The following is a 25908-nucleotide window of genomic DNA, read 5'->3' as shown; positions in this document are numbered from 1 at the left end:
TGAATATTTTCGTTAGATTCTTTTAATTGCGTTAATTTGAATTTTAATTGTTTTGAATTGATTTTGAATTGTGTTAAATTGATTATTTAATTATTTATATTTTACTTTAATTATTTAATTATATATATTTTACTTTAATGTACCGGTAAGTTGTCGATTTTTTTCGTTTTTTCCGTTTTAATTTCTGGAGGGTATCATACGGAAGTGTTCCACGTACTATATTGAGGTAAACTCCTCTTATTAATTTACTAATATTATTATCAACGTAGAACATATTGAGTATTACAGCTCTGATTCATACTACCAGATCATTAATACATGAGTTGGAAGAAAAATGGGATGCTAGCAGGTCAGCTTTATCCTTGGCTGAAGTGACAACAGAACCATCTGGTTTGGACAGAGGTGGGGAGCAGAGATTGGCAAAAGTTGCGGCCAATAGCTTTGGCAAGAGACCAGAATGCTCGGCTACCATTAGGGTAAGAAGCAAGTTTTCTACTCTTAGCCTGTTCAAACTGTAGTTTGGACTGATTAATAACTGCTTTACAATTGTTGCCAGCTTTGGTATAGGCAGAAAATGAATCTGAAGAATTAGAAACAAGCCTATTACGATATGCAACATTCTTCTCTTGAACAACCTTAGCACATTTATTGGAAAACCAAGGTTTAGATAAAGGACGAGAATTTAAAGTGGGGTGTGGGTTAGATTCCATTCCTGCAAGAATAATTTCACTGACATGATCTGAGCAAACAGTGACATGAGAAGTTTTGATACAGTAATCCGACCAAGGAAAAGAAGAAAAGAAATCTCGCAGGTCATCCCATTTTGCATTCTTGTAATGCCAAATAATATATGAAGTTGGGAATAGCCATGAGATAAAGGCTCCATTGGAGAAGACACAATCACCAAGTTGTGATCTGAGGTGCCTAAAGGACCTGTCACTTCGACTATGTACGTAGAAGGGTTGTTTGTGAGAAAAAGATCAAACGTGTTGGCTGTATGGTTAGGATTATCCTTTATTATTGTAGGTAAATTAACAATCTGTGCAAGGTCATTAGTAATTGCAAAGGTTTCAGCAACTCGACCAGCTGGGTCGGTGTGACTAGAAAACGGAAGCCAGCTGGAGTTGTGAACATTAAAATCACCAAGGAAAATTACCTCGCTGTTAGGAAAGTTGGACTGGAGAAAGTCAAGTTGCAAAGAGAGGAAGTCAAAGAGCTCCAAGTGATTAGTGGAGTTGGGAGAACGGTAGAGAGAACAGATGAATTTGACTCAACGAGGTAGAGAGATTTTAAGCCAGAGAAGATCGAAAAGAGGAGATTCCAAATTACCAAGTCTCTGAGAGGGAATATCGGAACGGTCATATGCACAAGTGCTACCTTTGAGATGAAAGGAATTGTAAAGCGAATAATTTGTGCAACTCAGATGAGCAGTAGTTGAATCAACTGATAACTGAGATTCTGTCAAGAGAAGTACATGAGGTTTGGCAGACTGCAAGTGGAAATGGACATCGTTGAGATTAGAATTGAGACCACGTATATTTGTGAAATGAATTAGAATGTGTGTTTGAGGTTAAGAACTTTTCGCAGGTAAGCTTACTCTATTAGTTTGACAATTTATGGTGTATTCAATAGTAAGAAAAGTGGGTGGGACATGCTGTATGAAGTAATGAAATTTTGGATATGGTGTACGCATGGTAAGAATATACCCAGATCCTTCGCATAACGTGGGGCGCCTCCGTAGCCAGGTGAGAAGGAGCAGTAGTGCGTAGCACACGCTTCTTGATTAGACCGGGGTTCGAGCCCGTCACCACCAAATACGGAGGATGCGGAAAGGTCAGGGAATGACCACCGCATATCCCGGAGCAATATGGCCTTAGTTGCTAATGCTCCTAAAAAAAAAAAAAAAAACCAAACCAAACTTAACATAACGTGGCCGCGACAATGCCCCCCGCCTACACACTACTCAGACTCCCTCCAGTCACTATCTGGCAGAGTAGAGGTAGCAAGATTATACACTAGCTGATTCGGAAAGTCTCCGCTATGAATTACCAATAGGTTCGGTCCGGTGTACTAACTAGCGGCTGGCCTGGGAACACCGTTTTAGAGGTGTACCCTCGAAATGTAAGGAATATTGGATCTCGCCACGATGTTCATCATAACCTCAAAAGTCATCAATCATTTTGCATGATGGAAGAGATGGGGGAGGGTTGACCGGAACTTAGCTCTAGAGACTAAACATGGGTTCCGCCACCTCAAGCCTCCAATAAGCAAAGTGGTGGTATTTCACCGGTTGATGGGAGTCATCGAAACCACATGAGAGTCATCTGGTTTCGACTGGTTAAACAGAAATAAGATAATTTGTGCCCTGACGAAGCAAACGTGCTGATTTATTTCTCGAATTAGTGTTCTTGTGCCTCAAATACATAAAAGTATCCTTTTATCCGTCTGTTAGAATACATTTGTCATTAGCATGATTAATTTTAGAAACTTGCTCAGCAATGAATATTTCATAAAGTTCGTTATTTGAAAGAAACAGAAAAAATACATACAATACAAAAAACAACACAGAAAAAATGCATACCACACACCGACTCTGGCTTTATTTTGGTGAGGGGACACATATCTTCGAGGGTAAACGCGTTGCTGCATTATTCCGAAGGTACACCACATAAACTAATTAAATTTATTTTTTTTAACCCAGTTTAGTTACATAACTCGGCCCTTGTACGACCATAATGACTAGGAGAGTGAATATTGTTATTTTGCAACTTATCATTAGTAGGTTGCTAATATCGGCACATATTTTTAAATTGGTACCAATTTCATTAACCGTTACCAGTGATTAATCGCGAAACAGCTCTTGAGCCTTTTAGTTTATGCAAGTAGTGTTTTCCGGACATAAGGGCCGTAATCAAGAACATTCAAAATGTAAATTTTGAATGTTCCTCTAAACATGCATCGTAAAGACAATACACAACTAATCATGTGAACCAGCGTACTGCGATAAAAGTAGTTATTGAGCCAAAACAATAACAGTAACATATTATCCGGCATTTGTTCAGAACTTTAAGAATAACGTAAGATACGAAGTTTAAAATTTGGAAAATTATATATTTAATATGTCTTACTGCTGGAGACCCGTCGCGAAAAATACTGGTATCCCAATTCGCCCCTGGATACAATCTTCAATGTATTCACTACACTTTCTTCTGGGAAGGAACGAGAAACCACCTTCTGTTCAGGTAACATCACGAAAAAACACGTTTGAAGATTGTGGGTTAATGATGTGGAATTGAATCACTGTCGGTGCCTATATAGATCCCCATACGTTGTCACGACATTCTCCAGAAAGAAAGACATCAGTATCAGTTCCTTGATCTTTTTGGTCATTCTTTGGCAGGAGCAATTGGTGAAGACTTCTATTAATGGATTGAGAGCCACCTAATGAGCCAGATCACCTAACCTCATCTACTTTTCTAGGCAGGAGAGCCCCCAATCACAGATCCTCTCCATGGAACTCCAGTGAACTTGTGTCAGTCCTTAGGCAAAAAATGGGAATTTGTACCGGTAACGGTAATTAACAGTCAGCAAGAAAATCGGTGTCACACTCGCATTTCCCACTGAAATCATATACCTTATTAGGATATCCAGGCTCCAGCTGAAGATTGCAAAATTTCCAGTTTTTGTGCATTATTAAGATACATTAAAGCGAATGTTTGCAACATTTTGTTATAATGTAATAAGGTTTTTTGATTTATTTACGTATTTGTTTTTTAGCTTTTGAGCATCAATATATATTATTAGTAGGCTAAGTAACACAATTTTTGCAAGTTATGAACTTTCCTCTTTCTCTGGCAGACGTGGTTCGTGGCGTCCAATCGGTCACATGAGACCTTCCAGTCCCCTCTTGGATAGTGTTCGGGATACATTTGAGGGCTTTGAGCAGCTTGCCCGAGATTTCAGTAAAGCATTTCAGAGTAATCGACATCTGTGCGACATCGTCTTCAATGTAGGCCAAGGCAAGTTTTGTGTTTTTTAAACATTTATCCAGTATTTGATGTTAGGTTGTTTTTTTTTTTTTTTTTTCCAAAAGGTGTGTACTGATCCTCTGGTCATTTTTGATGACACTCAACAGAATTCCAGACCAGATCACATATCTCTATTAGGGAGATTACCTTGACTTCTAATCTCTTTTGGCATAAGCACATCTCAAATATTGCTTCCTCTGGATAAAAAAAAAAACTGTTTTCTTTTTCGCTCTCTGCATTTAGTTGCTTCTAAACAACTACTCATTCTGTACAAATCTCAAATCTGCCTTAAACCAGTCTATTCCCGATGATTCCCAAATGACATATCATTATTTTTACTTACGATGGGTGCTAGAAAGCTTATTGGGGAATTACTGAAGGAGGTAAAGAAAAATATAAATAAGAAACACACTACTGATGATATATTAATGATTATTTACAAAGTAAGACATTCCACTGACGTTTTTAAAGGTACAAATCTTCGATTTGAAGCAATGAAAGATTAATTTCACACAAAATTGTATTAATCTGACCAGCGATATAAGAATCATTCTTGTATTTAGCTTGCCTCACTGGAAATCTTTACTTAATAAAGACAGCACTAGCAGAAGGGAACCAATTTGTTTAGCACCGTGTGGCAAACGCAACCATGATCATTTGGTGGAGGGATTGTTGAACACTGTTGAAAAGGACGAAGATAAAAAGCACGATAAGCTGTATTTGAAAGCCTGTGGAAAACCACGAGAGATGAAGGAGCAAGATGACATCCACACCTTTTACCCAGTATACTTGTACTAACTGTTTCAGTTAATGCCATAAAACTTCCGAGATCTATATTGCACAGCTACTGAGTTGACATCATGTTGAATTCTTGCATCTTTGACACCTCCTTGGATTAAACTGATGAATGCAGCAGTAAAAAAGCTCCACGTTCTCTAATACGCAATACACATCATTCCCCAACTTTTATTTATTTTAGGGAAATCGATTCAGCAATAGCCTCGTTCATCGCTGATTTGAAATTTAATCAGAATAAGTATGTCCAAAGTTAGATCAGCTAGTTGAAATTAAATTAAATTAAATTAAATTAAATATGAGCAATTTCTGCGCCGAACATAAATGAAGGTATTAAATAAAATCAACCCGAAGCTAACATAAGGTTAATCCAAAATTAAATAAAATTTTTCCACTAATTTAAAATACTTTATTTAATGACGAACTGATCGCTACACCACTAGCTCGAAACAGTTTTCCTCTCTTCCTAAGTAGGGAGTAAAATGGTTTTGAACCATTGTTCTAAACTAAACTTTATTATAAAAATGTTTTAAATATCTTGTAGGGAACGACAGGACGAAAGTACATGCTGTTCGGGCAATCCTTGGAGTGCGCAGTAGGTGCGTATAACAAATTATCCTTTTAGCTTAGGAAGATATTGTTTTCTTTTAATGTTTTAAAATAATATATATTATTCTATAAGTTAAAACAGACTAGCCCCAAGTTATTGACTTTGTTTAGTCTTTTATAACATTCTGTATATACACTTTGATGCCAAACGATTTAATTCCCACCAATGCAATGTTTGGCATTTTCATTTTCATGTGATTTTATAACAGGTAATAAAAGTTTAGGGCAGCAACACATTCAATTTACAGACAATATACACGGAGCAATATGGCCTTAGTCGCTGATACTTCTAAAATCCAACAACAACAATTATATATCATAGTACTGATACCTACTTATTAATGTATATAAATGTCGAAAACATAAAGCCTTCAATTGCCACTAATATATTGATGTTAGATAAAAACAAATGGCATCGTTAAACCTAAACGTTTTGTTACAGAATGTAATCTTTGGTATTTTAGAATTATTAGTGTTGAAGGTCAGCACATTCTTTTCCTGGATCTTTAATTCACAGGATTTTTAATACAAATTTAAAAAAATATTAAAGCTTTCGATTTTTAAAATATTATTTCAGTTACTAATTTATTTTTCAGGGTGTTCTTAGAGATGCTGTATGGTTTCACTACAGGATACGGATCTTGTGCGGCTTCTTTAGAACCAGAGGCAAAGTTAATTACGATGTCAAATGCAAAATCAAGCAACTTCTTACAGGCATGTTTCGATATTTCTTATATTTTTTGTTTAATAAGTACACACAGGCGCGCGCATAACAGGTGTGATTTTATTAATGATGATGATCTAAGTATAATGTAATGACAATATTAATTATCTCTCTATACATTAAAAAAGTTTTCCTCCTAATGATATTTATTCGAGCCAATGGGAGAAGAGAGCGAGACAATTACCACTCTACAAATGCAATTAATTATTGACAACTGCCTCCATAACGTTCACCAACCTCATGCACGTGCTAAACAACCTAATTGGCATCAATCGTTCCATTGTAACGTTTTTTGTACATTAATGAATATTGCATATTTGTAAATAGTAATTTGTAAATATATTTTAAATATTTGTATGCTTTATAAATATTTTAGTTAAATATTTTAGCCCTGCTCTTTCGGCTGCAACAATATTCCTCATGCACTTAGTTAATTGATATAGAACTTCTTAACGTACCGTTATTTTGAAATTCAACTTGATAAAATTAATAGAAAAACTTAACTGACGGTACTCACCTCAAATAGCCCGCTTACTTGTATGGTGTTTAAGGTGAAAAGTTGTGGAAATTCAATTAGATTGCATAAAAATAATTTTTTTAAAATATAAATAAATAGAGACTCTTAAAACTGTAATTAAAAATTTTTAACCAAACGAAGAAGACGTGCACTGCTCCATTCCCTGGTTGTCCTATATAAAATTTGTCAAAAACTGTGAAAAAAATAGTTTTTAATAAATTTTATATAGCAACCAGGGTATAGAGCAGTGCACGTCTTCTTTCTTTGGGCAAAAATTTTTAATTACAGTTTTAAGAGTCTCTATTCTATTTATATTTTAATTTTATTTTTATGCAACTTAATTGAATTACCACAACTTTCACCTAAAGTACCATACAACTAAGCGGGTTATTTGAGGTGAGTACCGTCAGTTAGGCGCCTCCGTAGCCAGGTGGGAAGGAGCAGCAGTGCGTAACACACGCTTCTTGATTAGACCGCGGTTCGAGCCAGTCACCACCAAATACGGAGAATGCGGAAAGGTCAGGGAATGACCACCGCATATTCCAGGAGCAATATGGCCTTAGTTGCTAATGCTCCTAAAAACAAATAACAAATAAACAAACAAACCGTCAGTTAAGCTTTGCTATTAATTTTATCAAGTTGAATTCCTCATGCATTATACAACCCGAAACAAAAGGCCTCTTCCTAAGTGACCTGTGTAAATGCACCTAAATAATTAGGTAAATAAGATAAATGGTATAAATAATAAGGTAAATAATTACTTAGTGATATTTATTTGAACTTGAGAATTTCGCGCAGCACTACAAATGCACAGGTAAATAATTACATAGGTCATTTCCTGATTAGATATCGATCATAGTGATAGTGTTTTTTGCCAGGGCACGGGGGTCTCCCTTAACTCCGCGTTTTTACTTTGTGTAGAATACAATACGCTGCATAAGGCCAGAGTGTGTGTTAGTGTGGGTTTTGTTGTTCCCCTGACCACTTAGGCAGCCTGGGGGGCTTGTGGAGAGCAACTGACAGCCCCAGTTTCCGTCACCGCCCCGGGGAGGCGGGCCAGGACACATTAGGAGAAAGGAAAGTTCTGGCGGAGCTCAGGTATCCAAGGAGAGCCCAAAAAACAATTTTTTTTTTGGCTGATTTGCAGTATAGGGTACACCGATGAAAGCGAGGAAAGACGGCGGTGATTGACGGGTGAAGGCACCTCCCACTGAGTGCTGTGATTGTACTCACTCAGTGGGCGTGGTCGTAGAACGGAGTGATTATACGGTCGAGTTCTGTGATTATTGTGGAGGCGTTTTCTTTCTGATTGTTTTGTGTCGTCGAGGAGGGGGTGCTTAACTTAAGTAGGGTGCTTTCCTCCCCCATCCTGCAGTTTTTTAATCGGAAAATTTAAAAACAGACGCAAGTGGGGGAAAACACCCTAGGCATATCAACCTAGAAGGATAGTGGGCAGAATCACAAATTGTCCATCACTGTTTTGCTGGAGTTTAATTCATCTGGAATTTTACCAAATTTTTTATTGGAAAGGAGATAATGTGGAGATAGGAAGAGGGTAGAGTAAAAGGGGTAGAGACCAAAGGGGACAGTAGTTGAGGCACCCACCTGATTTGAAAGGGGAGACAGTAAGGGTATAGGATGCCCATCCTGGTCCAGAGGATGGGACTTGAAAGTGGGTGGTGGGGTGAGTCACCAGGAAAGAGAGGCACCCTGGGGAAGGGTATTTATCAGAAGGAAACTCAACCACCCTAGGTGGTAGGAATAAAAGAACATAGAGGAAAAAAGAAGATAGAGCTGCAAAAAGCACGCTCCACCCTATGGTGGAGCGTGCTTTTTGCAGCTCTATCCCACACTGACCTGGGCGTTACCCAAATGACCAGTGTTAGCATCCCACACCATGCCAGCTAGCAAAACCAACAGCATGGTGTCAGCTTGGATAACCATGATGTCCCTGAGGGACTGCATAGCCATAAGTCTGTGTGGTGAAGAGGCTAAGATAGAACATACAATTAATAATAACTTTCATTCACTCAACATTTACACACAGTTTTACTTTTTATAGTTTTTTCTTACACTTCCTATTTTCTTTTATATATTAGATTAGATATCGATCAGTGCGTTTCGACAGGTGTCTTTTACGCAGAAAACATTTGACTTACTCCGTCATACCTCTATATTACGTAGAAAAGCGTGCACGGGGATTGGCAAGCAAAACGAGCAGGGGACGGAGCCCCTAGTAATTCCACTTCCTATTTACGAAGAATTAACTGAAATTAACGCTAGTTTAAAGACACATAAAAAAATTATACTGGTAGCTATTAATGTGAAGAAAATTTTAATCTTTAGTGACACTTAGTGTGAGAAATGAAATTTACTATGACAAAAACAAAATTACAGCTGGCAGATTTCTAGCTACAGAGTAACAGATTTGTTCTAAATTATCTTAATCTTGAGAGAATATCAGTTATTCTTCCAAAATTAATATTCTTGTACAAAGAGAACTCGGTGGTGTGATCAGTGTTATTACAGAAGTGGCATGGATAATCTCTCCAGCCTGTTGACTGTTTTTTTTTTTTTTTTTTTTTTTTTTTTGCACAATGGTGGCATCAACCTTTTTAGTTTTTTGATACGCCGTTTTCTCTAAATTGTCTGTACAATCCTTCGGTCGGTTTAATTATCACAAAACGGATCTTCTCTGTACAATTCTATGAACTATGCAATAAATTCTTTAAGTTAAAGTAAAAGTTAATAATTTAATCATTAAAATAAATTATTATTATTATTATATTAAAACCGGTAGTCTTCATGTCTGCCTGAATCATAATCCCGAATTCTCTTTTTTTCTCTGCATTTTTAATTCAACCCCTTAAAGTTTACAATTTATTTTGAGGTTTTTGCTTTCCAAGTGTACTTTGCAATTGCATTTTACAGCACCAAAACACACATGTATTATTTGAATCCGATCCAAAATTCCCTGAATTAGTTCTACTTGACTCTGTTAACTGCTCTCCTATTTTTGGGTATTTTCTCTAGTTTTGACATCGTCCTGTATCCCTTTATCATTACCATTATCGATGCGAAATACCCGTTCAGTTCCCTATCTGGGATATCGATGAGTTCTCAAATCATTAAGCAAGGGATAAACTGATTTGATCGTCGTTCTCTTTGTGCCAGTGATTTCTCTGCGTCAGCCTTTGCCATTCTAACCATTTCTGAGATGCCCTTATAAGAGATCAACTCATAATTATTATATGCTATTTTTTTATCTGTTAAACTAGTCAGTTCCTTATTCATCCATCTCTGCGTACTCTTTGTACCATATTTCCTTTTTTATGGCTTCCGAGACAACAACTCCAAATTATTCAATAATTCTTTTGTTTCCAGTTCTCCCTGGCAGCTTATCCTGCACGATAAGCTGCCAGGAAAAGCCTGTATTAGATTCCGTCGACGAGTAGAGTAATTTCTGAACTCTAACCCCAATCGGGACTACAGTTTTGAGGAGGAGGAATGAGACCCTTACCTTTAAATACCAACACCTTGCTCGTAATCGTCGATCTTAGCACACCACGATCTCCCTGTGAATTAGAATATTATCACGGGATTGATAGTGAAGGAAAGGGGTTCTTAACTGTCATCCCTGTTATATTTTTAAAATGAATTCTGAATGCAGTTATTCTGGAGTTTTGTTTTTCTTTTACTCCATTTGGCTCCTACGGCCAAGGGTACATTTGCAGGGGGAAAAAAATATCCTAGTTACCGCGTCAGTGCTTTTCTGTCTTTGCTGCCATGTACTGGTCCTCCCGTGACAGGAGTTATATTATTCTCGTAATTGGGAGTTTTATTCCTTACACTGCTTGGCTTCTCGTTTAGATTCGAAGCATTCATTAACCACTCTACATAAGGTATCTAATAAAGGTTGTCTGATGACGGAACCAAACAGTTTCGAAAGCGTTCACAACAGTGCCATCGAGTTTTCAATGAATAACCGATTCACTTTCTAGGTGATGTTATTTGTTTAAAAATTATATTAGTTACTTCAGGTCAACTCGTGGTTGAACGCGATCTTCTATCACACTTCAGCTCTATCGCAGGAGAGAAAGAGTACGGTTCCCGGGCTGTAAAGACAGAAAACATAACCCCAGTATTTTCTCAAACTGTTTCAACACATGCGTTGAAATAATACCTCTCTTCTTTCCTGAAATGCAACAAATTTCTTGAATGTAAATTTCTGTAGTGCAAAAAAGTTCGACCTTCCTTCCTCATATGCTTTTTCGCTCAGAAAATGCCAAAATGTATGAAAGTCGGTTTCAGACGCTGATTTGTGTAGGAATGATTTTTCTGCGAATAACATTAATCCCTAGATCGACCAAACGTTGTCTTCTTTTATTTTTACCTCATTAATATTCAACCGTTTGCAAAGAGAAAATACTTTTCGCCATTCTAGTTAAGATAACTAACACTTTCTCTGTTTTAAAAGCAGAATGCAATACAAATAGGAAAAAAAAAAGGGGTAAAGGGAAGGGTTTTTGCTTTCGTAAAGGCGACTAAGGTGGTCTCAGAGATTTTTTAGGTTCTGTATAGTGGACCAAATGACGATGTTACCACCAGCAAATTCTAAATGGGAAGCCTTCAAGGAAGTAATTTTGGAACTACTAGGTTTTTTGTTCCAACTAAGAAATACTGCTCTAGGTTCAGGCCCAAATGGATGTTGGATGAACTAATTAGACAGGTGGCAGAGAAGAAAAATGCATGGAATGCATATAAATTGTCAGGCGACACAGAAGCCTATGGTAGATACAAGCTAGTCTGTAATCTGGCCCATTGTTGTTTTTATATTTATCAATGATATTGATGAAGGTATATCAAGCATAATGCCAAAGTTTGCATATGATACAAAAGTCACAAAGGAGATTAGGCAAGAAAAGGCAGAATATGAAAAATCTTTGGCAAACGGTGCAAAGAAAAACAGCAAGGACTTCTTTACTTATATAAACTCTAAAAGGAAGGGGATGAGTCAGATTGGTCCATTTGATATCAATGGTTTTACTGTAGATTGTTTTACTCAGATAGATGCCGAACTAAATGAGTATTTTGCATCTATTCTCACACATGAGGAGTTATTCAAGGGCTACATGTTTATCAAACTCTAACAGGGAGTTAAATGCTTTTGTAATAACTGAGAGCAAAGTGGAGGAGAAATTGTTGAAGTTAAACATAAGAAAGGCACCTGGGGTGGATGGGATCTATCCAGTTATATTAAAGGAGGGAGCAAAGGAAGTAAGCAAACCCTTAGCTATAATTATGAGAGCATTCTTGGCAAATGTATGCCAAGGGTGACACCAGTAATTAGAGACCTGTTAGTTTGACTTCTGGTCCAGGGAAAATAATGGAGTCACTGGTTAAAGAAGCATTGCAGTATCATCTAGACAAGACTGCAGTAATAGTTAAGACACAGCATGGGTTTGTCAAGGGGAAGTGTTGTCTTACCAATCTGATTGGATACTATGATGTGGTCACAAAGGAACTGGATGCACAAAATAATTTTTGTATCATATACTTGGATTTCAGGAAAGCTTTTGATACTGTAGCACAAGGAAGACTACTGTACAAATTGGAGCAGTATGCCATCAAGGGCAAGTTGTTATAATAGATAAAAGGACGGTTGAGAGGGAGAAGACAGAGTGGTGATCAATGGATACTGCTCTAAGTGAACTAATATTGTTAGTGGTGTCCCTCAGATTTCGGTGTTGGGCCCATTGTTGTTTTTTTTATATTTATCAATGATATTGATGAAGGTATATCAAGCTTAATGTCAAAGTTTGCATATGATACGAAGGTTGGCAGGGTTGTTAATAACAGTATGTTGCTGCAATAGGATTTGGAAAAGTTGGGTACATGGGCTGAGAAGTGGCAATGAAGTTTAACATTGACAAATGCAAGGTACTGCATATGGGTAGCAGTAACCCCAGAAAAATGTACCAACTGTGTGGTGTTGCACTCAGAGTAGTGGAGAATGAAAGAGACCTGGGGGTAATTGTGCAGTCAGATATGAAGTTTTCTGAGCTGCAGTCAGGCTGCCAGAGTAGGTCATGGAATTTTGTCAATGATATACAGGAATTTTGCGAGCAGAGATAAGGAGGTGATTGATCATTGCCTGATCATAAGCTTGCTTTCTTGTATCATATTCCTCTTAAAAATGAAAAGCTGTATCTAATCTAGATTTCTTCTTCATCATTCTTTATTGAAATTGTTCCAAAAAACTCTTTTTCCCGCTCTAATCCTCTTAAATTTACTATGTGATGAAAAGTGTCCGTCCTCTCTTACTAATCTGCTGGAAACTTTATTTGTTTCCTCTGTTGCAATCAATAAGATGGATCGATTTGATCTTGTGTATTGTATATTGATTTCGCATCAGCATTTGATGCTGTTTGATCTTCTTCCTGCCCATTTCTTCTTCCTGCCCATAAATCTCTTGGAATATTTTTACTGTATTTACGATAATGTGTACTATTCATGATTTAACTTACCATTCTGCTAATATATTTTAATTACACATTTGACTTTTGTTATATTTTAGAAACATGAGGTGGGAGACGGTCTGATGTACTGCAGACCACTTCTGCCTTTCTGTCTAGTTTTTTGTATTCTTTTTTTATTTTATTTTTTTACATTTTTTACTTTCTTGTATTTATTGTTAAATGGTTTCTTGCCAATATAAAGGCCTTCTGGCCATGGTTGTTCAAGATTGGTTTAGTAGATAGCCAACACAGTATAACTATTTCTTTTGACACGAATTTTTGGCTTATTTCTATTGACCACTAAATGGATATTTATTTTTTACATTTTTAGGTTCCTGACATTCATGAGCCCGCAAGGAGCAGAAGCAATTCAAGTGGCATGTTGGTCTTTCGCTATTTTTCTCGGCTGGGTAATTGGGCAGGATGGGGTGGAAATCGCACAAAGTCAACCTTATCAGCGGATGCAGCACTGCGGAGGTGGCAAAGTGAATTTGATTGTAAGTAGCAAATACCTAAGTACTTTCATCTAAATATCTTCTCCTGGAGAATTGTGCTACCCCAAAACACAACAGGGTATTCTTGTAGCTCGAATGGGTTGAGATGGATGGATCGAATTTGGCGGAAGAAATTGGTTAGCACTTCATTTTAGATTTGTGGGTTTGAATTTTCAAAAAATACGCTGGTTTCCAAAAGTCAAACAGCAAGACTCAGATCTCAAAACAATTATTGCATTTTTATAAATATCTAAGGAGATATAATATAAAAGTTTAGAAATCTTATAATACCGTATTGGTGGACTAATAATAGAATAGCAATTGCTTAAAAAACCAGAGGTTTTTTTAAGCAATTGCTATTCTATTATTAGTCTAGCCAGAGGTTACCCCCCTCAACTCATCCTAAATACAATTTACACCGCCAAAAATAAAATTATTAATCCAACAGGACACAATAACAAAACCAACACTCGTATAGTCCTCCCCTACCATAGTGAACTTGCAGGACAATTCCGCCGTATTTTTAATAACACAGACATTTCTCTCGTCTTTTCCGCTTACAATAAACTAGGATCATTTTTTTAATTCCACCAGCAATCTTAATAATATAATATACCTCATAAAATGTCAGCCAAACTGCGACGCTTGTTACACTGGCAGTACTACCACAAAATTCGGTTCTTCCAAATCTTCCAACACCCGCGCATATTACCATTTCAACAGTTTTAGAACAAGTCAAGCCAGTACAGAACTCACAATTCATGTCAAAACTCACAATCACACCCCTCGCATCGACTCTGCTATTTCCATTATTAAACTCAAATCTAATTATAGAATTCTTCAATATGAAGCACTCGTGATTGAATGGTGTCGACATCATTCTAATCTTAAAATTATTAACGCCAAACTCCCCTTCAACCTTTCACCAGCTTGGAACCTTAAATTTCCCACGTGTCAAAAAGTGCATCACGAGAGTATAAACTTAAACCTTTAAAACAACACGCGTTCTCTGCCCATTCAATTGCCAACTGAAGACGTTATTATTTAATGAAAGTCCTTCGTAATGACTATTGGCCTCATCGTATTATTTTATTCAAGCTGTCAAAATACTTCTTCCCTCTTCAATGACAACCAAGGATCGAATGTGTACACTTCTACCTCCTTGCGCTTGTTTTTCTTCATTTCCCCCCCCCCCCTTAGTTTCTTAGCTAACAATTCAACCTAAATACTAACCACCTCTTCTCAATATACCACTGCAGATTTATTCAAGGTGAGTACCGTTTTTTAAGCAATTGCTATTCTATTATTATATCTAGGGAGAGTGCTGTATTGCATTTTTGTAAATTATTATTGCATTTATTGTTATTATTATTATTATTATTATTATTGCATTTTTATAAATATCCAGGGTTTGTATTCCCGGTCAAATCAACCTAACGTTAATATCCAAGACATTTAAAATATAAGCATATTCAACTGGAGTATGATTATTCTTCAGTAGATGAAGTGACATTATTTGGCACATCACTTAGAAAGGAAAATCTGTCTGCTATTTCTTTGTACACGTCTCCTCTTCTTCTCATCTCAGTTTCTAGTTTGTCAATAATTGGGTAAAAGGTGGTGATACGAAATTTATCTCTGGCATTCAGATCTACTTCTGGTGCATCTCTGTCATTGGGTACCTTCTTTCTGATACGTTTGCGAGTTTGAACGGCCTTGCAATCAACGTCTGGTAGTATTTCCTTTACAAGTGCTTCAAATCTTTCGAAGTCATCTCTTAAAGAGCATAGTTGGTCACCTAATGACCCATACAGATCTGCACATGTTTTTAAGTTCACATCTTCACTTTGCAGAACTTGACTTGCTCTATGAAACTTTTGCTAAATCTCATCCCACATGATCAACATGAAAACAACTTCTACCTCTTGCATCTTACTTGCAGTATTGTCCGCTTTTCTTCTAGTGGCTTCCTTTTGTGACTGATCTTCAGCTAAACACTGTAAAGCTGCCAATATCTTAAATAAACACTTCGAAATTGCTGCTGTTGCCATTGCATATGCCTCCCATCTGGTATTAGAGGGGCATTATTTTAACACAGGCTCATTTCCAAGACAAGCTTTAAGAATTTTCCACTGGCTGGTTGAGGCTGAAAAAAAAATGTATAGAGCAAATGCACTGTAGAGAAAAAATTAACTGCCACTTGACAGCAGTCAGCAGCACTTCGGTCTACCAGATTTAGTGAATGGGCTGTACAGGGACACATATATGGCAATCTTATTTTCTTCTAAAATCTTTTGCTGCATCCCCATATAAAGACCAGACATGTTAGCAACATTGTCGTAGGACTGACCCCCTACATTTTGAAAAATTTTTAGTTTGCAAACTCCACGTAAGTACTGCAATACCTGGTTTGCCATTTCCTCACCGGTATGGTTTTTCGATTCCAAAAATATTAAAAAGCATTCAATACGCTGCCCATCTCATGAGAAAAGTATAAATATTCTGTTTTATTTTGTTTGAAAAATTTTGAGGGGATTATTCAGAAAGATACGCTTCCTTGCATCATTGACCTCGCTGTTCTAATGTGTTGATGTAGGAAACAGTTTTAAGATGAGAACGATGATGGACAGAGAAGTAAAACAAAGCAGAAGCTTCACCTTGCCCAAGGCGATCAGCAGTTTACATTCATGACAAGGGGTGGAGGGGAATGATGAGATTACATTTATTTTCTATCCCAGACGGTTTTCTGATCACGCATCCGAAGGCGGCATAGGGTTTCTTTTTTCGTTTCATTTTTTTTTTTTTTTTTTTTTTTTTTTGCCTATTTTTTCATGGCTAGAGATTAGTTTCAGAACCTGTTATTACTATAAAATCAGTCTGGAAATATTAATCGCATTCCGATTTAAAACAAAAACAACTGAGGGAAGTTCTTTCCAATTTTTTTTCCAGTGGCTTCTGTTGTTGGACTCTGTACTCCTTGTATTCAGTAATAGGAACCAACTGAAAAAAGCGTTAAGTATTGTAGAAACAATGTGAAAATTTCCAACATTCTTTTCCAGAAAGTAATTTTATTGTTCAGTGTAACGATATATTCTTATATTTATATAAACGCTATTCACAATCTATATTCTTACGAAAGATACTTTTCGAATCAAGATAACAGTTATAAGATTAGGTTAACATATTGAAAAATAGTTTTGTAAAATAAAATTTCAAAACTTAGACAAATCTCCCCTGAATCCAAGGATGCCCTCATAATTATGGCTCAGGGTTTGCTTACTTCCTTTGCCGCCTCCTTTAATATAATTGGATAGATCCCATCCACCCCAGGTGCCTTTCTTAATCATTAAGCACCCTGCTATAATTTGATAACCTTCTGGCATTTTCAATCCTTAATAACTCCACGTGTGTGAATGTAGATGCAAAATACTCATTCAGTTTGTTTGCTATCTGAGCAGGATCATCAACAGTCGAACCATCGATGTCAAGTGGACCAATAGATTCATCCCCTTCCTTTTAGAGTTTATATAAGTAAAGAAATCCTTACTGTTTTTCTTAGCATCCTTTGCCAAAGATTTCTCGTAATCTGCCATCGCCTGCCTAACCTCCTTTGTGACCTGATTACAGACTAGCTTATAGCTGCCATAGGCTTCTGTGTCGCCTGATAATATTTATGCATTCCATGCATTTTTCTTCTCTGCCGCGAGTCTCATTAGTTCATTTGACAACCATTTAGGCCTAAACCTTGAACAATATTTCTTAATAGGTATGAAACTTTTAATAGCTTCCACGATTAATTCCTTAATGCTTCCCACTTGGAATTTGCTGTTGGTAACATCATCAGTTACAAGGCCTAATCAATCCAAAAGGTGTGAAGTATGGGCTTTGGGATGACGATTGAAGCTGTTTAGCTTGTTTTGGAACACGGTACTTTGGAATTTCAGACACATCTCTAGTAACATTTCTCCAATCAGAACGTCCACATGTTCAAATGATCGTGTTGAGCTATATAGATTTAAAAATGCTTATGATTTTGGCAGATCTGCAGATATACACTTAAGGTTGCAGTTAAGGCAAGAGTATATATTTAAGGTTTTCACGCATAGAAGTGAAATAAAGGAAGTGTTCCATCTGTTTTTCCATTTAAAGATTCACAATTCCACATTTTTCCCAGTGCACTCTGTAGAGCAGCAGTCCGTATTTATGTGATTCAACCCGATACTTTTAAATAAATACCGCGTATTCGCACTTCTGTTTCGGAAATATTTTGAATAACAGAGGTGCGCATATTTATTAAAATACAATACGTTTTTATTACGTATTTGAAACTATAAAAAAAATACATTTTTTTTATTGCAGGTAAAGACAAGATAGAAAGGGACCGAGCGCCTTCTCTCACAGGAACCACCGTCGCCTTGAGTGTTTGTGCAGACGCCCATAAGGTGGATAGAACTAAGCTTTGTCAGCACGAGGTGAGACAGCTATTTGTACACTATTTACGAATGACATTTGTTTGTAGCTGTTGAAACGTTTTAACTTAGGGTGACAAGATGCTGATCTGACACAATTGAAAAAACGAGTTTTAAAGCATGAAACAGAAAACAGTTTTTAAAAAAAAATCATGTATTGTAGGGATATTAAAGGCATGGTGCAAATCAATGCACAAAGGGTACAAGAACGACAAAAATTATCGTATTAGGACCACCCCAGAATTACTTCATCTATCCCTGTTTATGATGTTTGTAATTTTTGTGTTTTCCCTGGTCTCTTTGCATGTTTTGCTTGTATGAAAACCTTATCCTCGTTTGAGACCGACTAACTCAGCCACAGTGAAAAAAATCCAATTAAAGTCCTCACGCCATTGACTCGATTCTAAATACAGGTTTTTGTATTTACCTATAATACATACACTCAGTGATCAATGAATTGTGACCACCCCATTCGTACAATAGCTCACAGTATAAAAAGCCGAACAGCTTGGTACTCTGGAACAGTGGTAATTTTCATGTGGTCGTTCAAGTCAAAGTGATAAAATAGCAGTTATGGGACGTAGGAGAGATATCACGGAGTTTCAAAGGGGCGTGGTTGTGGCAGCTTGTGCGTCGGTGCTTCCATATCGGAAACGGCACGTGTTGTCAGTTGCTCATGGCCCACTGTGGTTAAGATGTACCGAGAATGATATCAAACAGATCAAAACATCTCCCGCCGAAAAAACTGTAAAGGATTACGCCAGGTGGAAATTCGTGGTGAGCGAAGGGCGCAGCACATTGTTTCAGCAAGTCACTGTGTGACAATTAACATCGCACTACAATATGGGAAAATGGAAGAATAATATCCCAAATGACGATGCCCCGCACACTCAGACGTATGGAGTTCCACAGCAGACGAACAAAGAGACACCCCTCTCTTGGACATTTAGTGCAGCTAATGCCTAGGTAAATAGCGCTATGCTATTATCAGTGCGAACGGTGATCTAACATGGTATTAGGTAGGTGTTCATAATTCAGTGATCACTCCACATGTATCTTATTAAACTAAACATAAATAATTTCAAGGGGTGTGCAGGATAGTAAACTATAAAAGAATACTTTGTCTTAACTGTCTACAGTAATGTCAGGAGCGTTTTCAACAAAATGGCTGAATTCGAACTCCTGTTTATGACAACTAATGCTGACATAGGAAATCTAACAGAAACGTGGTGCCACCCGGTAATTGGGGGTGAAGAGTACCGCTGTAGTATGAGTAATGTATTTAAGGAAGATTGGGAAGAAAGAAGGGGTAGTGGAAAATAGGAGTAATTTCGCGCTCAGGCTGCTTCTGCTGCAACAAAAAGTGCTTTTGTTGAGCCAGAAGTTACGTTTGCCAGCATCGAATCTGTGTGGTGTGAGTTAGTGAAGCAAGGGTATAATGAGAGTGGCAGTAATCTACAGAGCAGATAATTTTGGAGTATGACGAGAGTTATACTTGCAGATGTTACAGACTCCCGTCAAGCAAGCAAGCGTGAATGTGTTATTATGGATGACTTCAATCTTCCCCAAACTGATTGGAACAAGTGGGAGTGAAACTCATCAAGGGCAACAAAATTTTTAAATAAACTAGATGATTTTTATTTGTACCAGCACGTTAGATAAAATGCTAGGGGTGAGAATATTCTTGACGACATCATCTTCACGAATGAGAAGACATCTTTCTTCTTCTCTGTGCCATCTCCTAACGAATGTCGGAGACCATCGCTGCAAATCTTTGTCTCTGTTAGTTCTGAACAGCTGGTCGGTGTTCAATCCTGTCTAATTAATGTTATCAAGCCAAGATGTACGTCTTCTCCCAGGCTTTCTTCTTCCTTCCATTCTCTCCTCAATAATTAGCCGTTTATTGCGTATTTTTTGTTCCTCGTGAGGTGTCCAAGATATGCTGTTTTTCCGTTCTTTTGTCATTCAGCAATTCACGGGTTTTTCAAATTCTCTGAAGGACACTCTCATTGGTCACTCTTGCTGGCCATGGTATCTTTAGCATTCTTCTGTACGTCCACATTTCAAATGCTTCTGGTTTTTTCGAGGGGTTAGTTTTCAGTGTCCATGTCTCGGCACCATACAACAAAACTGACCAAACGTAACATCTCATCGTCCGGATGGATTCTAAAGTGGAGATCCAGGTTTCCATTGCACAATGCAGGTCTCATTTCAAGAAAATACTGCCTGGCCATTTCAATCCTTGCTTTTATTTCCATATCCGGTTCGTTTTTGTTATTGATCCAACAGCCTAGATATTTGATTTTGTCAACTCTCTCTATCAGCCTTCCGTTTGACATGAAGGGAGGTGTTGCCATTGCCCCATTAAGGACCATGAGCTTAGTCTTGTTAATATTAACCCCGAGGCCCATTCTTTTACTTTCTTCACTCGCACGATTGAGGAGTATCTGTAAGTCCTGCATGTTAGTTATACAAAGTATGGTGTCATCTGTATAGCGAAGGTTGTTAATCACTCTACCATTGAGAGATATTCCTTAATTTCTTCAATCTAATGCTCTCTTGAAGATGACGTCTTTGCCTCACTCCAAGTTCACCATTGATGTTTTCTGTCTTTCTGCCATCAACTACAACAGATGCCGTTTGGTTCCTGTAGAGGCGTTCGATTATTCGAATATCCTTTTCATCAAGGCCGGACTCCCCATGGATCTTAATGAGGTTGGTGTGTTGGACTACATCAAAAGCCTTCTCAAAAACAAAGATGGCATAAATCTGTTGTTCTCTGCACTTTGCATCATGATCTGGGCACAAAATAGTGCTTCTTTTGTACCCAGTCCTTCCCTAAATCCAAACTGTGAACATCGTCCATCGGCTCCTCACAATTCCTGAAAATCCGATTATGAATTATTTTGAGGACTTAGCTCATCAAGCTGATTACTCTGAAGTCTCCACAAGTCCTGGTGTTTGGTTTTTGTAGAAGAGTGATGAACGTTGATGTCAGCCAGTCCCGAGGGATGTTGCCCGTGTCGTAAATTCGGTTAAATAATTCAACAAGAATGTCGGTATTTTTGTAGTCGTTGAGATTAGAATTGAGACCACGTATATTTGTGAAATGAACTAGGAAGTGTTTGGGAGGTTTAGATCTTTTCGCAAATAAGCTTACTCTATTAGTTTGACAATTCATGGTATATTCAATAGTAAGAAAAGTGGGGGGGGGTAAAGCTGTATGAAGTAATGAAATTTTTGGATATGGCGTACACATGGTAAGAATACCCAGATCTTTGACATAATGTGACCTCGGCAATGCCCTCCCCCCATACACACTACTCGGACTCCCTCCAGTCACTATCTGGCAGAGTAGAGGTGGCAAGATTATACACTAGCTGATCCGGAAGCCTCCTAAAGAGTTACGAATAGGTTCGGTCCGGTCTGCGAACACCGTTTTAGAGATGTACCCTCGAAATGTAAGGAAGACTGGATCTCGCCATGATGCTCATCATAACCTCAAAAGTCATCAGTCATACTGCATGATGGAAGAGATGGAAGTGTTGATCGGAACTTAGCTCTGGAGACTAAACATGGGTTCCACCACTTCAAGCCTCCAATAAGCAAAGTGGTGGTATTGCACCGGTTGATGAGAGTCATTTACCACCTAGTATTGCTTGGTAACACAGAGGGGCGGTATTCGTCCATGTGGTGTGGGCGCCACACCTCGACCCCTGCTTACGTTGGTTCACACCTGGGTGGTCACCCACAGTGTGCTTGTGCATGGAGGTTATACCCAGGATTATTAAGAGTCCCACCATCCTGAAGGTGCAAGCAGAGGATTTGGCTGTCACAGACCGTTCGGACTTCGCCGAAATTGAGTCCACTTGACGATGTCACCCGAATATCAGTTCCATCAGCGTTTTAGACTTTCAGGTAGCAAGTACAGCTTGTCTGGCATATTTGCGAGAATATCTGTGACAACCTCAAGGACCAAATGCCTCCAGTCTCTCTCTCTCTCTCTCTCTCTCTCTCTCTCTCTCTCTCTCTCTCTCTCTGTCTGTCTGTCTGTCTGTCTGTCTGTAATGAAAACACAGTTGTGAGTGTGCATACAGTTCATCTGCATATCTATTGCGTATTGCTTTTTTCTTTTATGTTTTGCTTAGCACTGTATTGTTAAATGTTTAAAGAGAATCAAAGGAAGTGTCTAAATCACCTTGACGATTTCTGTGGCCGGTTTACAACAAAACTGAGAGAAAGAAAATCTACAGCATTACTAAACACGCATATTCTTTGTATTCTAGTTGCAAGCTTGTGATCAGGACTAAACTTAAGCTCACGCATGTGCTGTATATTAGCTGCGCCACAAATCTGAGGATATAACTAAATATAAAATTAAAATTCTGGCTATTAGTGTTCCCATTATGTGGCGTGTACCGAGCAACCACAATGACAATTGCTATTTCTGCATGACAAAAATATTAGGGGTATCCAAAAAAGCAAGAACAGCATCAAATATCATAAGTTACCATTTGCAACAAGGCCTGTTCCACATAATGATGACCTGCCGATACCAGAACCCCACAAAATCATGGGAAAAGGAAGTAGTGATGAATATAGTGAGGATTCTTTGTTACAGACTTTGCTGAACCGTTCATTTCAACAGATTTAGAAATTTATAATGCGCCGCTCTTTTGGCGCACTATGGCCATAGTTGCCGACGCGCCTAATAAATCCCCAAACAAACAAACAGTGCCGCACTTAATTAAGCAAAAAGAGCTGAATGACTTAGTTTGTGATTTAAACTTATCCAAAGAGCAAGCAGAACTTCTTGGTTCTAGGTTACAATAGTGGAAGTTACTTGAAGCAGGAACTAAAATTAGAGTATATCAAAATGCTACAAAGTGTTTCAAAATATTTCGTTATGGAAGCTGGTATGTGTTTCTGTAGATATTAGATCATCAAATTGCGGATTGAACACAATCCTAATCAATGGCGTGTATTTATTGATGCCGCAAAATCAAATTTAAAAGCAGTTTGCCGTACAATGTGAATGTATAGGAAAGTGTGTCCAAGATCCTGAGTAAATTAAAGTACTATGACTTTGCTTGGCGATCTTAAGGTAATTAGATTACTCACTAGTCTACAGGGAACTTTTACAAAATACTGTGGTTTTCTGTGTTTGTGGAACAGAAAAACAACGTTGTGCAGCAGTGAATAAAAATGTGAGGAATTTTTACCAGAGAGAAGTAATATAAAATATGTTCCACTGGTTGAACTAAAAAAAGGTTCTTCCATATTTGCATATAAAGCTTGAATTAATGAAGAATTTTGTTCAGGGTTTGGGTAAAGAAGGATGTGGATTCTGCTACCTAAGGGAAATTTTCTCAAATTTAAGAGATGAAAACTGAAAGAATTTTTACTGTGCGTCAAATAAAGAACTCATCAGAGATGATTGCCAGCAGCTTGGCAATCGTTTAAAACAATTGTGGGAGAAGGAAAGAAGATAATTATGAATCTCTGATATCAAAATTCAACTTTACTGCAATTTTAAAGATATGTGTTGCCGAATGTCTTTGAAAATTTATTTTCTTCATTCCCATCTCAGTGTTTTCCTCAAAATTTGGGAGAAGTAAGTGACAAGAAAAGAGAATTCTCATTATGACTTTTCAACTATGAAAAGCGGCAACCATGATCGCTGGGATTCTGCCATGATGACAGATTACTGCTGGTTTCTTAAGAGGGAAAGCAAATGGACTGTAATAATAGACTGTAGATGCCTTTTCTTATCGGGATTAGTAGCACGTCGCACAATAAAAAAACAAAAGCCACTTTTGATGCAAAAAATAAAAGCCCAGCTTCAAAACAAAAAATAGGTAAAACAGCATGCCAGTTGGTCTGAGTATCTAGTGGAAACATTATTTTCTCTGATGAATCAAAATTCAACTTGCATGGTTCGGATGGCTGGCAGACTGTTAGATAAAGAAGGGGAGAAGAATTTTCATCTTCACCGTATTCGTCTCTACAGTGAAACATTCTGAATCTCAAATGATATAGGGCTGTATTTCACAGAGAGGAGTTGGTCGTCTTGAATTTTTAAGGATGCTGAGGTGTACAAGGACATTCTTGAGACAAAATTACTTACCACAATTATAGATCATTATGGGAAAGTTGCCAGTTGCATTTTTCGGGACGACTCTGCACCATGTCGTAGATTTTTATTTTGTTGTTGTTTTGGTTTTTTTTTTAGGAGCATTAGCAACTAAGGCCATATTTCTCCGGGGATATGCGGTGGTCATTCCCTGACCTTTCCGCATCATCCGTATTTGGTGGTCACGGGCTCGAACCCGGTCTAATCAAGAAGCGTGTGCTACCACTGCCGCTCCTGCCCACCTGGCTACGGAGGCGCCCATGTCATAGAGGAAAAAACCCTAAGTACTACTTCATAAAATTAGATATATACATGGTTGAAGGATTAAATAAATGTAATTCATTTACATTTATTTAAGCTTTCAACCACACAAAAATGGTTGAAGGATAAATCAATTCGCACAATAACATGGTATGGGAACAGTCCAGAACTCAGTCCAAATGAGAATTCTAAGAACAAAATGAGTGTTTCATTAATGCAAAAAAACAAAAAAACAAAAATACTTAGAGAGCTGTAGGAGATATTAATCCGTGTACTATGAGATTTCCCAGGAGATATCAAATAGGTACCATGAGATTTCCCAGGAATTTATTCAGAACCTTATTCAGTCGATGCCACGATGATGTGCAGCAGTCATCAAAGCAAAGGGTCCAACGAAATATTAGTGAGCATTTTGGGTAATATAGCTGCTTGTTGTCCCAGTATGAGCAAAGTAATGAAAAAAAAAAATCACTGCTTTCATAGAATTTTCGTAATTATATGAACCACATAAGAAATATATATATATATTATAAGACACATGCTATTATTTTGAAGGAAATTACGTTTGTATATTCACCTATAAGGCATAAAAGTAAATTTTTCTACGATTGATAGTTTCATATGTGTATTGTTATTACTTATTTATGTTCTTTCAGCTATTTCTAAAAGATTAGCTGCCAGTATAAGGACAAACAACCTAAAAAATATGATGCAAGTTTTTTGAGCACTACTGTAGAATATACACAATTTTCAGCCGAAGCATACTGAGAACACATGGGTTTCAAAATAGCGCAAACATTTGTAAAAATGGCCTTTACCCGAGAACCACATTATATTCGCTTACTCTTCTACACACCAATAAAGAAGCATAATTGGACCAGCAAAAGTCATCTTTCATAAATGCCTAATATAATACTGTGATCCGTTAACTATTATGTTACACTCTAAGATTTATGTTCTGTTTACGCTCGGGCACGAACATATAGGAGGAGAGAAGGGAGAAAGGTCAAAGGAGTTTATTAATCATTTTAAGAAGAATATCATCATTAAACTGCATCCGGCAGTCACACGCGTTTGAGCCACAGCGCGTGTGCGACTGCAACCCAGCATCTGACGACTTGGAAATATCGAGCTTGTTTTTCCCACCCCTTTCGGGTTTGGGAAAATTTATTGTTTAAAAGATTTGATCTGTCATTAATAATAAAGGTTGCTACTGTCATTAAGAAAAATATTTCATATAGAACAGGTGCATGGTGGAGGCGTATTACACTGTTAATTACAAACAATTACAGTATGAAATTAGCGACATTGACCAGTTTTGACCCCAGTTTTGTTGTGCAAAGTAACCATAAATTTGCAC

The 25908-nt window shown here is 37.6% G+C and overlaps 1 protein-coding gene across 5 annotated transcripts in view; it reads left to right on the top strand.

Annotated features, from left to right (window-relative positions):
* LOC150084530 (uncharacterized) overlaps positions 1–25908 on the top strand; it is a 138110-nt gene that overhangs the window by 71331 nt on the left and 40871 nt on the right. For all 5 annotated transcript variants that reach the window (XM_090375296.1, XM_090375293.1, XM_090375295.1 and 2 more), the window contains 5 exons: positions 3859–4019; positions 5368–5422; positions 6029–6146; positions 13523–13688; positions 18045–18157. In XM_090375296.1, the coding sequence (XP_090231422.1) occupies positions 3859–4019; positions 5368–5422; positions 6029–6146; positions 13523–13688; positions 18045–18157 (613 nt within the window). The remainder of the gene's footprint in view (positions 1–3858; positions 4020–5367; positions 5423–6028; positions 6147–13522; positions 13689–18044; positions 18158–25908) is intronic.

The sequence above is a fragment of the Mastigoproctus giganteus genome, chromosome 6, assembly GCF_048544385.1.
Source record: "Mastigoproctus giganteus isolate SK-2022 chromosome 6, ASM4854438v1, whole genome shotgun sequence".
Lineage (NCBI taxonomy): Eukaryota > Metazoa > Arthropoda > Arachnida > Uropygi > Thelyphonidae > Mastigoproctus > Mastigoproctus giganteus.
This window is presented reverse-complemented; position numbering and strand designations above follow the sequence as displayed.